This window comes from Ovis aries, chromosome 3, assembly GCF_016772045.2.
Source record: "Ovis aries strain OAR_USU_Benz2616 breed Rambouillet chromosome 3, ARS-UI_Ramb_v3.0, whole genome shotgun sequence".
Lineage (NCBI taxonomy): Eukaryota > Metazoa > Chordata > Mammalia > Artiodactyla > Bovidae > Ovis > Ovis aries.
This window is the reverse complement of record NC_056056.1, coordinates 9182870-9196315: the sequence shown is the minus strand read 5'-3', so window position 1 is coordinate 9196315 and position 13446 is coordinate 9182870. Positions and strand designations below refer to the sequence as shown.

The window sequence follows — 13446 nt, the reverse complement described above, 5'->3', positions numbered from 1 at the left end:
AGATGCTGTGTTACTCACAAATGCTCTGCCTACTTACTTTAGAAGAAGTTGGAAGGTACTGGCGTGTACAGAAAGCAGAAAGTAGCAACGGCATACAGTGACGCCTGCGAGCGTTGGCACTGAGACTCGAGTGCACGAGTGTGTGCTTTGTCGTTCCATGCGTAGCCGTGTCCGACTCTGGGACCCCACGGACTGCAGCCCGCCAGGCTCCTCTGTCCCTGGGATTTCCCAGGCAAGAATACTGGAGTGGGTTGCCATTCCTTCTCCAAGGGATCTTCCTGACCCAGGGATCGAACCTGTGTCTCCTGCACTGCAGGCAGATTCTTTACCACTGAGCCACCGGGGACGCCAACGACTTGAGTACGTAACCTTCTGTACTTTCGTATGAGTGTTCCGATGTAGACATAAGTATTTCAAAACATGTCCAGATGTCATTTTCTCAGTAATCACTTCTTAGACCACTGCCCCCATTTAAAATTGTAAACCCACCCCTTCCCCACTCTGTCTGTACCCTCTCCTTGCTATACTTCTTTATCACTAGCTCATGTGCCATAAATTTTACCGAATGCTTTTATTGTCAGTTCCCCCCACTAGACTGGACCAGGGGATTTCTGTCTGTTTTTTATTGCTTTATGCTCGATACCTAGAATAGTACCTGACACAGTGTAGACTGTCTACCAAATACTTGCTGAAAGAACAAATGAATAAGAGTGAATGTGTCCTGTATCTGCGGGCATCTTTCTGTGTCTATAAATACTGCTCTGCTTGCCCAAGGCCGCTCTGCAGAGCATGAGCCAGAGCTCCTGCGGGGCTTCTTTCTTTTTTAAAGATTTTTTTTTTTTATGCGGCACATATTTAAAGGTTTTTACTGAATTTGTTACAGTTATTGCTTCCATTTTTTGTTTTAGTTTTTTGACTGAGAATCACGTGGGATCTTAACTCCCCAACCAGGAAGAGTTGGGGGCAAAGTCTTAACGTTGGAAGGCAAAGAGTTGGGGGCAAAGTCTTTGCTTTGGAAGGCAAAGTCTTAACCACTGGACCTCCAGGGAAATCCCATGTGTGGCTTCTTTCTGTATTAACAGGACTTCATCATTTCATGCAGCATTTCAGAACTGTATCCTATTTACTGACTGACTTTCATCCCTTTCTTCATGTCTTTTCCTATACAAGTGTTTTAATTTTAAACATAGTTAAATCTGCCAATAAATTCCTTTATTTTCTAACTTTTTCTCACCCTAGAGAGGACTTCTTCACCCCGGGATAATAATAATAATAAGCATAATGATTTGTGTTTCCTTTGGTATTTTTATGGCAGTTAATCTTTATCAAAACTATATGGGCTTCTCAGGGAAGCCTGGTGCACTGCAGTCCCTAGGGTCACACAGAGTGCGTGACACAACAACAGCAACAGCAGGTGGCTCAGTGGTAAAGAATCCTCCCGGCAACGTAGGAGACGTGGGTTCAATCCCTGGACCAGGAAGATCCCCTGGAGGAGGAAATGGCAACCCCCTCCAGTATTCTTGCCTGAAAAATTCCACGGACAGAGGTGGGCTACAGTCCTTGGGGTGACAAAGAGTCAGAAATGGCTGAGCACGCACACACACGTTCTTATAAGTGGCATTGGTCAAATTTTAAGCAAATTCCCTCTCAAGTGAATAGCAAATTGTCTCATCAACATTTATTGAATAATCCATTCTTCCCACTGTTTGAAATGCCATCTTGACCAGATACTAATTCTCATGTATAATTGATCCTATTTTCCAGACTAAGTTCTGTCCTCTGACCATTTATCATCAACGCGGCTTCCTGGAAGGACAGGTCCCTTTTCATTATACTTTTTACTTTTTTTGAAAACTTCTTGGCTGCTTTTAATTATTCTCCAGATGAAGTTTTAAATCAACTTGTTGAATTCCAGAATGAATCCCCTTAGGATTTAGAATGAATTTGGATTTTATTTATAGGTCAACTGGGGAGAATTGATGTCTTTACAATATCTTCTCCTTATTCGGAAGGAGTGAAATGTCTCTCCTTTAAGTCTTTTTTTGTTTAATAGTAAAGTTTCATAATTCGCTTCAAATGCTTTTTGTAGCTTCCTTTTACAGTTTATTTCCATGTATTTTCTTTCTTAGTGGATCCTTATACCATTACATTTTCTAGCCAGTTATTGTTTGGATAGAGGAGACGGTTGGCTTTGCGGCCATGTGTCTAACGCTCGTAGTTTTCTCTTTGATCTGATTCCATTTGCTTCAAACTTTCTAGGCACTTTTAATTTCTGGTTTGCCGTTGTCATCGTTCCTTGTATTTCAATATTATTAATACGACAGAGTTCACATTCTTTCTTGTTTTCTCGTTTTGGCAAGATTAGGAGAAGGAAAGTCCACCAGTGTGTGGGCCTGGCTCATCGTCTTGAACCCATATAGTTTGATGGGAAGGTGTCATTTTCTCCATGCCCTTTAGCACTTGCCCTCCCACCTGCCTTTGCCCTTCAGTGTTCTCCACGGAATGTGGAAGGCCCTGGAAGATGACTTAAAACTCAGGGGGTGTTTCCCTGAAGCCCTAGTTCACGTCGCGTGGAGGGATGAGCCCTCTGTTCCTTGTAGGCTTCGTCCCACCACTGCTGCTATGCCCGGCCCTCTTCTCCAGCCCGGTCTTGCCCGCCCTGGCTTACTCTCCGGAGACAGTGTCCTTCCTAATCTGGTGGGAAGTGCCAGGCTGTCCATGAGGGTCAGGACTCAGTGGTACTTGTCAGGAAGCACCAAGGGGGTGAGTGTCCTGTCCCGCCAACCTCCTCCTCACCTTGAGCTTCTGAGGCACCTGGTCAGAGGGGGAGCAGCAGCAGAGGACAAAAGGCCCTCTCTGTGAGCCCACCTGCGCCTGGTGCCCACTCCAGGGCTCTCTGCTCAATGCTGGCTGAAGCAAGCAATGGGCTCCCACTTGCTCGAGGTCCCACCCGCCCTGCGCTCGCTCCATGTCATGGATTCTCGCCTTCCTCTGGCTCTGCAGTGCTCAGGGCCTTGCAGGTGGGAGTCAGAGCCAGCTGAGCCCAAGTGGGAGCCCTGTCCCCCCATGGATCCCAGAGCAGCAGTGAGAGGAGGGGGCCTGAAGAGGCGTGCCACCTGTGGCACCTGGCGATGCTCCTGACAGACGGGGTCCAGTCAGTGACCTGGACAGTCCCCAGCCACACCAGCGCTTCCTCTGCCCTTGGCAGGGACTAGGAGGAAGGCAGGGTTCCGCTGCTCCTTACAGGAAACTGCCCTCCATCCCATCCTCCGTCAACCGCCCACACATAACAGGCATAAAATACCCAAACCTCCATGCCCCAGAGCGCGACCGTCAAATCCTGGTTTGTGTGGGCAATGGTGAGTCCCTGGCATCAGGCCTGGTGGTGTAGCTTATGTGTGTGCGTTGGGGGGTGGCCTATGGGGTGGGAGGTGAGGGTGTAGGATCCCTTTTTAAATTTACCTTTTTATTTTGAAGTAATTTTCTACACAGGAATTTGCAGAACTGGGCAGAGCACCTACACATGCCCTTCACCCGACTTCCCTGTTAACTCACGTGACCACGGTGCAGTGATCAGGTTAGCCTGGTGAGCTAGTTTAGGTGCCACACTATGAACCAGACTGGCGGCCTTTTCCAGGTTTCCGCATTCGCCCCCACTGCATATTTTTCATTCGCACTCCTCTCGCTGCCTTGCCCTCGGTGTGGTTTCTCCTGTCTCATACTAAGAGCATTATTGCCCTCGCCCAACCCTGCCCCCAGGAGAATGACAGTGGCCGTTGAGGACTGTTGACGCCAGTAATAGTTGTCGTTAAAGACACAGTGCCACGGCCGCTTCTCATGTGCACCGTTCTGTGCATCCCCTCAACCGTCTGTTCCGTCGGCACCCCAGCTGTCCCTATTTCGCAGATGAGGAAAGTGAGGCTTGGCCAGGTCAAGCAGCTTGTCCAGGGCATAAGGTCAGTGATGGATGAGAACGGAAATCCTGGTTTATCTGTTCTCTAAGCCACAGAGGTGACCGGCTCCTTCTCCTGCCTGAGAGCTTGCTCTGTAGCTATCTTGTTCTTAGCTCCTGCCAGTCCTGCTTCGGCTGTAGCTTGTCAGCCTCTTGGAGGTGGGGCTGTTGAACCTCAGGCTGTGTACACACACACACACACACACACACACACACACACGTGTCTATCCATGTGTGGCTGTGTACACATGTGCTGCCCCATACTGTGTGAACATGTTAACTTTGGGGGACAGGAACTCGGGGTGGGGTTGTGGGGACTTTTCTTGTTTATTTTACCCCTTTTTATCCAGTTTGTGTGATTTTAGCATGCACATGTATTACTTTTATGTAGAGAATTCCGGAAGCCCTTCTCCCTGAGGCGAGTGGGCATTCCTCAGCTGGACTTTCTTTTTTTTGTTTTGTTTTGTTTTGTTTTTTTTTAGTTTTTATTTTTTAAATTTTAAAATCTTTAATTCTTACATGCATTCCCAAACATGAACCCCCTCCCACCTCCCTCCCATAACATCTTTCTGGGTCATCCCCATGCACCAGCCCCAAGCATGCTGCATCCTTCAGCTGGACTTTCTGAGGACAGATGACCCTGGTTGGTTTCTGCCTCCCTGGTCTCAGCACGCAGCATGTGAGGGGTGGGGGTCCTCGGTCTGCGCTGTTGTCTTCCTTTGCGGGGGTGGCCCCATGTCAGCTCCATACATGTAGGTGCTGCCCTTCCCTGGGGGACGCCCTGCCTGGTCCTTTTCTCCAGGTTCGCTCAGTTTCACAAGTTTTCTCTCATTTCCATCTGTCTGCAGACTCTCAGTCTGGAACCCAGCCCTCTTGTCCAGCACGGCTGCTTTCTCTCCCCGCCGGGGGCTCAGCGCAGTGGCCCTTGGACACAGCGGTGCCTCCTCAGCCGTCTGGCTGGCCCAGCCCACTCTCTGCCCTCAGCGAGGAGGGGAGATGTGGGATGTTGAACACGTGGTGGTAGCTGGAAAGGGGTGGTGGGGGTGCGTAGATGGGACACGGGTGAACCTGGCCCAGAGGGATGGCCTGTTGAGCCTCACGTGCTCACGTGGCCAGGGCCTCGCTTTGAAAGCCACCAGACGAAGCTGCTGGCCAGGAGGAGGCTAGGCCAGCTCGGAGAGGGTTGGGGCAAGGGAGCCGTAGTGCTGCCAGCCCTCACGGGCACCCCTCCTGGGCTCCTGGCAGGTGGTCCAGCTCTAGGGGGATGGTTACCCCAGGGGAGATCTTTCGGTAACATGGAACGGACGTGCCCAGGCGTCCGGAGAGGGCAGAGACGGAGAGCACACACACTCGTTTCTCCTGACGTGGCGTGAACCGTCAGCTGTGGGCACAACCCTCTTTGCTTCCGTCCCCTGCGCCTTCGGTTCAGACACGGAGGATGGGGCAGCTGTGGCCAAGCCTGCAGAGGAGGCAGGGCGGCCACGTGAGGAAGCGGGCTTGGACACGGGGCTCAGGGTCTGTCTCTGAGCTTGTCCGAAACAGTTGGAAGACAGCACTCTCTTGTTACCGAATGTTCCCGGATGTGTGTATTTTCTTTGAAACAGCCTCCACACACTTAGGAAAAAGTGGTTTTTCTGCCTTCTCCCCAGTGGTCTGCAGCAGACTGTCTCCTGTTATTTCCTTGGTTTTCTGAACCTGAGACGTTGAAGCCTGGAAGGAAACCAACCTCCCATATGGGACTTGCCCTCCCCTCTTTGAGAGCCCACACACGCAAGACCGGAGTCTGTCACACAGAAACCAGAGACGCGGCGGTTCTGTGGTTCTGATTCAGCTGCCACGTTCCTGCGAGGTTACATCATGAGAACCGCTTTCCCTGCCTTCAGCGCTTTGTTTCCAGGGAGCTTATTGAGCGAGCGAGCGAGCGAGCGAGCGTGCGTGTGTGCGTGAGTGTGTGTGTGTGTAAGAGGTGAGGGAGGTACAGGGAGGGTGGGGAGATTGGGCTTGTCTGGCACAGGTCAGCCTGGCCAGACCTAGCAGGGTGGTGCCTTTCCCTTGGAGAAGGCGATGGCTCCCCACTCCAGCACTCTTGCCCAGAAAATCCCATGGACGGAGGAGCCTGGTGGGCTGCAGTCCACGGGGTCGCTAGGAATCGGACACGACTGAGTGACTTCACTTTCACTTTCATGCATTGGAGAAGGAAATGGCAACCCACTCCAGTGTTCTTGCTTGCCTGGAGAATCCCAGGGACAGGGGGAGTCTGGTGGGCTGCCGTCTATGTGGTCGCACAGAGTCGGATACCACTGAAGCGACTTAGTAGCAGCAGCAGCGGCCCTTCCCTTGATGCCAGACTGCCTCCGTGTCCAGCAGGGGGCGCAGGCAGGCAGCTGTGTGAGAACGTATCCCCAGGTCACAGCGTAGTTTCTCTGAAACTCTGTTTTCTCATTTATAAGATTTTTTTTTAATGCATATAAACCCTTAGCCAACGCCTGAAACAAAGTAAATCTCTAATAGATTGTCAGGATGACAGCAGTCAGACTGCAGTGAGCTCCTTGGGGGCTGGTCTGACTCCCCTGCACAGGGCTTAGGGAAAGGATCACCAAGTTTATGGAAGGATTGAGGGAGTGACCAGGAGGCAAGATGCTCTTCCTGTGGCTGTAATCTTGGGTCCATCTGTTAAAGCTGACTCCGTGGGGACCCCTGCCTGGCTTATTATCCCCGGGTTAGTCTAGGATGGGCAGGGGCTGGGGTCAGGTGAGGGAGGGGAACCTGCCCCCTGTGCTCCTGGCACTCTGGTGTTGTTTCACACCTCTGGGCTTCTGCACATGCTCAGAGTGCCCACGGCCCACCCTTGTCTGAAAACACGCCCGCTCATCCATTTAAGACCAGCGCAATTGCTCTTCTCAGTGGTATCTTAAACCCCCAAGGTGAGCCTGTGGTCTGTGACACCAGCTGTGCTGAGAGTAGCTCCCTGCTGGTTTTCTCCCCCCACTACCCTGCAGGACCCTGGAGGGCAGGTGTGCGCCATCTCCAACTCTGACCCCCAGAACTGGTCCTCCAGGTCTCAGTGGTGGGGGTGTTGAGCCAACAAATGGATGGACTTCTGAGCACCAGGTGGTTCTTGGGCCACCGTCTGTCTGTTCATAGGGGCTCCAGAGGTAGAAGTCACTCATCCTTGACTCCTCTTTTCCTCTCCGCTCACGTGCAGCCCATCAGCAGGTCTTATCCGTCTCATGTCCAGAACCCCTCCCGGATCCAGCTGTTTTCCCTGGGGCCAGCAGTCCGAGCAGTCCCATCTCTTACCCCCAACTGGGTTTCACTGCCCATATCTCTGGCTTCCCAGCCAGTTATTTTTTTTTTTTTTCCCCAGCCAGTTTTCTGCACAGTAGCCACTATGATCTTCCAAAACAGTGAGATCGGCTCTTGTCAGTCGCCTGGTCAGAGACCATTCCCAGGCCTCCAGGTAAAACCCAAACCTCCCACCATGGCCTGCAGGGCCCAGCCTCTCCACTGCCTCCACTGCCTGGCCCCCAGCTGCGGCTCTTCCTGCATCACAGACCTGCCGAGCTCCTGTGCGCCTCACGGGCTTTGCACTCGCTGTGGCCTCTGTGCAGAACACTCCGACTGGTTTTCATGGCTGATTCTTTCCTAGGACTCCAGCTCAAATGTTGCATCTTCAGAGTCCTTCCTTGACCACCCTGGCAAATACCATCTTCCACCCTATTTTATTCCTTGAAGACTCTCAAGACCTCAGTTACCTTCTAGGTCCACATGTGATCTCTTGACTCCTGCACTGGGATTTGAGTTCTCAGGGAGCAGGACCTGTTCACTTTGTGTTCCCTGCATCTGGAACAGGGTTCTTGACCAGCTTTCCTTGAATTTGGATGGGAAAAAATGACATTTTTATTTTCCCTGACTTTTAACTGAAGGTTAGCATCTTCCTCAGTTATTAACATAGATAATAAATCACAGTAATATTTATAGTACCTGGGACTTTGTCACCAATAAAATCATAGCTACTTCCACGAAGTGAAGTGAAGTCGCCCAGTCATGTCCGACTCTTTGCGACCCCATGGACTGTAGCCTACCAGGCTTCTCCATCCATGGGATTCTCCAGGCAAGAATACTAGAGTGGGTTACCATTTCCTTCTCCAGGGGATCTTCCCAACCCAGGGATCGAACCCGGGTCTCCCACATTGGAGGCAGATGCTTTAACCTCTGAGCCACCAGGGAGCTACTTCCATACCACGTAGTAATTGTGGGCACGCACCTCAGAAGCTCAGGAAACTGGGCTTCCCTGATAGCTCAGTTGGTAAAGAATCCGCCTGCAATGCAGGAAACCTTGGTTTGATCCCTGGGTTGGGAAGATCCCCTGGAGAAGGGAAAAGGCTACCCACTCCAGTATTCTGGCCTGGAGAATTCCGTGGACATATAGTCCATGGGTTCACAAAGAATCGGACATGACTGAGCGACTTTCACTTCACTTTCACCTCAGAATATTTATGCTCGTCACTACTTTGAAATTATGGTTGTTATTAGACCCACAATAGATCTTGCTATTTAATACAATGATATATATATATATATATAAAACCTTACCTGAAGAAATACATATATTCCTACATTATAAATTGCTTTGAAAATAATAACTGAATTTTAATATAATTTGCTTCATGCATAGTCATGTGTATAATTGGTTTCCTGTGTAATTTTACTTTATTCATTTAAAAATGTCTCTATGAGAAGGGGCCCATAGGTTTCACCAGATGGCCAAAGGGGTCCAAGGTACAAAAAATGGTAGGAACTCCTGGCTAGAACAAGGTGAACACAGAGTAGGAGCTCAGTGAATGAATGGATGGACGGGTAAATGGATGGTGCCCATCTTCCCTGGTGAGGATGAGCCCCTGTGTGTTTTCAGGGTTGGGTGTCAGTGGCTTGGCATGAAATTGCCCTAACACTAACTTTGAGGCCAACAAAGGTCCGTCTAGTCAAAGCTATGGTTTTTCCAGTAGTCATGTATGGATGTGAGAGTTGGATTATAAAGAAAGCTGAGCACTGAAGAATTGATGCTTTTAAACTGTGGTGTTGGAGAAGACTCTTGAGAGTCCCTTGGACAGCAAGGAGATCAAACCAGTCCATCCTAAAGGAGATCAGTCCTGAGTGTTCATTGGAAGGACTGATGCTGAAGCTGAAACTCCAATACTTTGGCCACCTGATGCGAAGAACTGACTCATTTAAAAAGACCCTGATGCTGGGAAAGAGTGAAGGCTAGAGGAGAAGGGGACAGCAGAGGATGAGATGGTTTGATGGCATCACTGACTCAATGGACATGAGTTTGAGTAAACTTCAGGAGTTGGTGATGGACAGAGAACCCTGGCATGCTGCAGTCCATGGGGTCGCAGAGTTGACACAACTGAGTAACTGAACCGAACTGAACTTTGAGGAACAACTTACCTGATCAATCTTTTCTTTCTTTTTTCTTTTTTAGTATGAAAATTATCAAGCGTTCAGGAAAATTGAGAGACTGATACAAAGAACTGTTGGTGAATGGCAGTTGTTAACATTAACATGTATTTTACAGATACATTTGAAAGTATATTGCAAATTCACTTCGCCTCTAAATTGTCAGGTGCATCACTTAAGGATAAAGCCCTTCTGCTCCTTACCCTCCATATTGTTATCGCTCCAAACAAAGTGAGTAGCAGTTCAGTGTCATCCATTGTCCGTACTCAACTTGCCCCAGTTGAGCCTCAGGTGTCATTTATAGCTCAGCTTAGTTCTTTTGAGTGTTTTGGGATAAAGGAGGGCAGGGAGGAGGCCCATTGACTGTGGTTGAGGAGATGGTTGAAGAAGATGGAGTGGTTTGGGGACGTATCGGGACAGAGCCCAGGTTGCACTGACCTCCTTTTTTGATTGTTGACTTGTTTCCTGGTGGCACAGGGCTCTGTGATGGGCTGAGGGCTCTGGGAGGATAACAGGCAGTCCAGATTGGGCTGGTACTTTCTTCTTTCTGATCTTCCCCCAGCCCATCTTTCCCAGAGACTTCTGGGTTTGACCGTGCTCCCCAGAATGGGTTTTCTCATGGGCAGCACAGATTCAGCATGTCCTAAATCAGATTCACCATCTTTCCCCACAAACCTGCCACACCGCCTCTGTTCCTTTTCTCGATGAGGCGCACAGCATCCCCTGGTACCTCAAGCCAGAAGTCGTGCATCCTCAGCCGGTTCTCTCCTCCCCCCATCAGTGTCTGTTGTGTTTCTGTCCTTACTGCCTCTCAGCCTGTGTGCTTGTCTTGGACATCACTGCTGCCACCTCAGCGCAGAGGCCCCTTGTCGCCTGCCTGACAATTGCAGTTGGCTTCCAGGCGGCCCCTTTGCCTTCTCCTTTCTGGCCTCCATTATGTCCTGGGCTCTCACCTGCTAAAAAAGCTGGTGGTGGCTACAGTGCTCTGATGTTTGATGGTGTGATAACTGCCCTACTCGGGGCATGCGCTTATTGGCAGATGAACAGTGGTTCTGGTTTGAGTGGCTCAGGTGTGATAACCAGGGGAAATGATGCTGGACATTTGAGCCAGGTCCTGAATGACGATGGTTTGGTGGGACGGCAGGGCACAGGTTACTTAACCTCTCTGGGTTTCAGATTCCCCACATGGAACGTGGGGGTAGCAGCAAGACCCACCCGAGGATGTCGTGAGGGTTAGAGGAGGCACTGGAGGTAAAGCGTGTGGCCCGTGGTGAGGCTTCTGCAAGTCGTAGCCAGTATTTGTGTTGTTATTGATGAAACACTCTGCTACATAGGGAGCCTGGTGGATTCAGTTTGTCTTCGTCTCCTGTCTTGTTGTATAAGCATTTTATTTTAATAACAGTCTTTATCACTTCAGTTTACACCATTCCATTATAAAAATGTTTAATTGAAGAGAGGCTGTTTCTTCAAAAGTCTAAATAAGTAGAACATTATCAATTAAATGTACAGCGATACAGCCTTTAGGACTACATAATTCTTCCATTTTACAGTAATGCTTCCCCTTTAAAAATTTGTCACGGTTTGTCACAGATTTAAAGTACGAGGCACCTAATGCTAAGAAAGGATAAAACAGTGTATGTAATGTAAGTGAACCAGATCTTTTCTCAAATATCGATACTTTCTAGAGCCCTCCCAAATTTATGTGAACATATTTGTTTCATAAATTAAACATTTTTTGTGTTGTTAATTTTTAATATCCCAAAAAACTTAAAAATATATTCCCTAGCTATTATAGGCAGCTTATTTTAGCATTTCACCTGTAAGAAACACTGATCTGTATACTTAAAATGATTTGTTGAAAACATTTTCATGATATAGTCCAACGTTTAATAAAAAGTATGAAAATAAAGTCTCCAGTATATTAAGATTTTATCCCTTGATTAGTTCGTTATTTCATCAGTTGAATTCCTTGAGGTGTGTAAGGCGGGTTGGTCCTTTAGAAGACGGTAGGCTGAAACAGAGGTCACAAACCCTGGCACCTAGGAGGGCCAGGCAGGCTCCCAAGTGGCCGCCCAGGCCAAGTGGAGTCTGGAACGCCCCTAGGAAGCCCTTCAGTACGATGAGCAGCACTGCTCAGTCCAGCTGATGGCCATCATGCAAGAAAGTGGACCCAGTGCCACCAGGAAAGTCAGAAACCCAGAATTCTATGTGAAACCTTTCAATTTTAAATATTGGTGATTAATTTGAAAAAAATTCCTAAAACCTGCACAAGCCTAACAGACCACATTTGTGGGCCGTATTTAGCCCAAAGGCCACAGCTTGTAATCTTTCTTTGAGGGTATCCTCTGGGGTCACCTGCTCGAGTCCAGCACAGCTCTCTCCCAGGGTGGGATTAGGTTGGATTTGAAGGCTGGTTTTTATGAGCGCCTTTGCCTTGCAGGACTTCTCCAGACAGGTTATGTCACCGACAGAGGCTGCCCTGAAGCTCCCTGTGGCCCGGAGACTATGTACAAGAGGAATGGTCTGATGGCTAGCGTGCTGGTCACCTCCGCCACTCCACAGGTACAGCGCTGGGAGGACGGGGTCGGCGGGGAGCGAGCTGTGGGGAGGGGCCCTTGCATCTGACCCAGGCCCCCTGAGTCGAGGCCCGGGGGCTGCAGGGCTCCGTGAATGCCACCATTCTTAGCCTTCCCGAGGCCCCGGCCATGCCAGACGTGAGATTTGGGAGGCAGTCAGCCTTGAGGAGCAGGGTGTTTTCTGAAGTCGTTCTCTTCAAAGAAAAGCAAATACCTGCCCCGTCCAGTCGTAGCAAGTGCCACATTCCATTTTGATGGCAAGAAGGGATCAGACCTTCCCCAGCCAAGCTGCGGCTGATTATAAGTAAGTTGCACATTCCGGGATGAAGTCAGACAGAAGGGTTTCCAGCTGGCCCTGCGCTCCTGTTTACCTTGCTCGGGAGGAAACGGCCGTAAGGGCTGGTGGTCGAGAGTGGCCTGGGCTCCGGCCCCTGCCATGGGGGTTTGGGAGTTTGGTTTTCAAGTTCCATAATGGACCGGAGGCGGGCAGAGGGCTGGGTGTCATCTGAGGCTCAGGGAGTCCGCCATGTCAGATGTGTAACGCCGGGCTCTTGTGACAGATGGGCAAGAGGGGAGCTCTGAGTTCCGCGCTCATTAGGCCCTCCCAGTCAAGTTGGGCTTTTGAAATGAGCCTGTGCAATCAGCTAGAAATCACAGGGGTTAATCCATTGCTTATCACCCTTTAAAAAAATTCCTTAGTTTGATCTGTGGTTCTGAAAGCAGACTCATGGGTCCCTGTTAAAATTCCCAGATGGCGCCAATAAAGTTATTGCATCACCACCACCAGCACCAGCACCAGCACCACTGAATGAACCTGGGGCAGCTTGTGATTAATAAGGCCCCTTGTGTGAGTGTGTGTGTTTGGGGCAGGTGCAGTGGGGTGTTACAGGAAAGTTATAAAACCTGAAATTCCAGGAATGGACTCTGTTTGGTAACTGGAGGAATCAGACTTCCATTTCCATTTACAGTTTACATTCCGTCTAGAGTAAAACTTCTTTCTTTTCTAGTCTTTGTTTATACATATGAATCCATACACATATAAGTGCAACCACGCACATATATGCTATATATGTGTACGTATATATGTATCTATACGAATATGCACGTACATGTGTATCCAGAAAGTGGTGAGTGCTCAATAATATGTGTCAAATGAACCTATGAATGAATACATATCTTATTGAAGTGCTCAATACATTTTGGTGACAGTGACATATTTATGCAGATACACACCCACAATTTAGTGCTTACTATATACCGGGCACTTTTTTGGTGCATTCCACAGGCACGATCTCGTTTAATCCTCACAATAACCCCAGCAGGCACGGGCTGTTGTTTCACCCCCTGTCAGTAGGTGAGGAAACTGAGGCAAGGAGTGGTGAATGAACTGACTTCAGATCACACAGCTGGCGGGGATTGACAGCCAGGCCCCTGTGACTCTGGAGCCGCTGGTCCCAA

The 13446-nt window shown here is 49.4% G+C and overlaps 1 protein-coding gene across 16 annotated transcripts in view; it reads left to right on the top strand.

Annotated features, from left to right (window-relative positions):
- RALGPS1 (Ral GEF with PH domain and SH3 binding motif 1) overlaps window positions 1–13446 on the top strand; it is a 302601-nt gene that overhangs the window by 21951 nt on the left and 267204 nt on the right. For 14 of the 16 annotated variants that reach the window (XM_042245687.1, XM_042245692.2, XM_042245691.2 and 11 more), the window contains exon 3: window positions 11853–11974. In XM_042245687.1, coding sequence (XP_042101621.1) covers window positions 11918–11974 — 57 coding nt within the window. In that variant the 5' untranslated portion in view covers window positions 11853–11917. Of the gene's footprint in view, window positions 1–9437; window positions 9644–11852; window positions 11975–13446 lie in introns of all 16 variants that reach the window. The other 2 variants (XM_042245689.1, XM_042245688.2) reach the window with 1 other exon arrangement.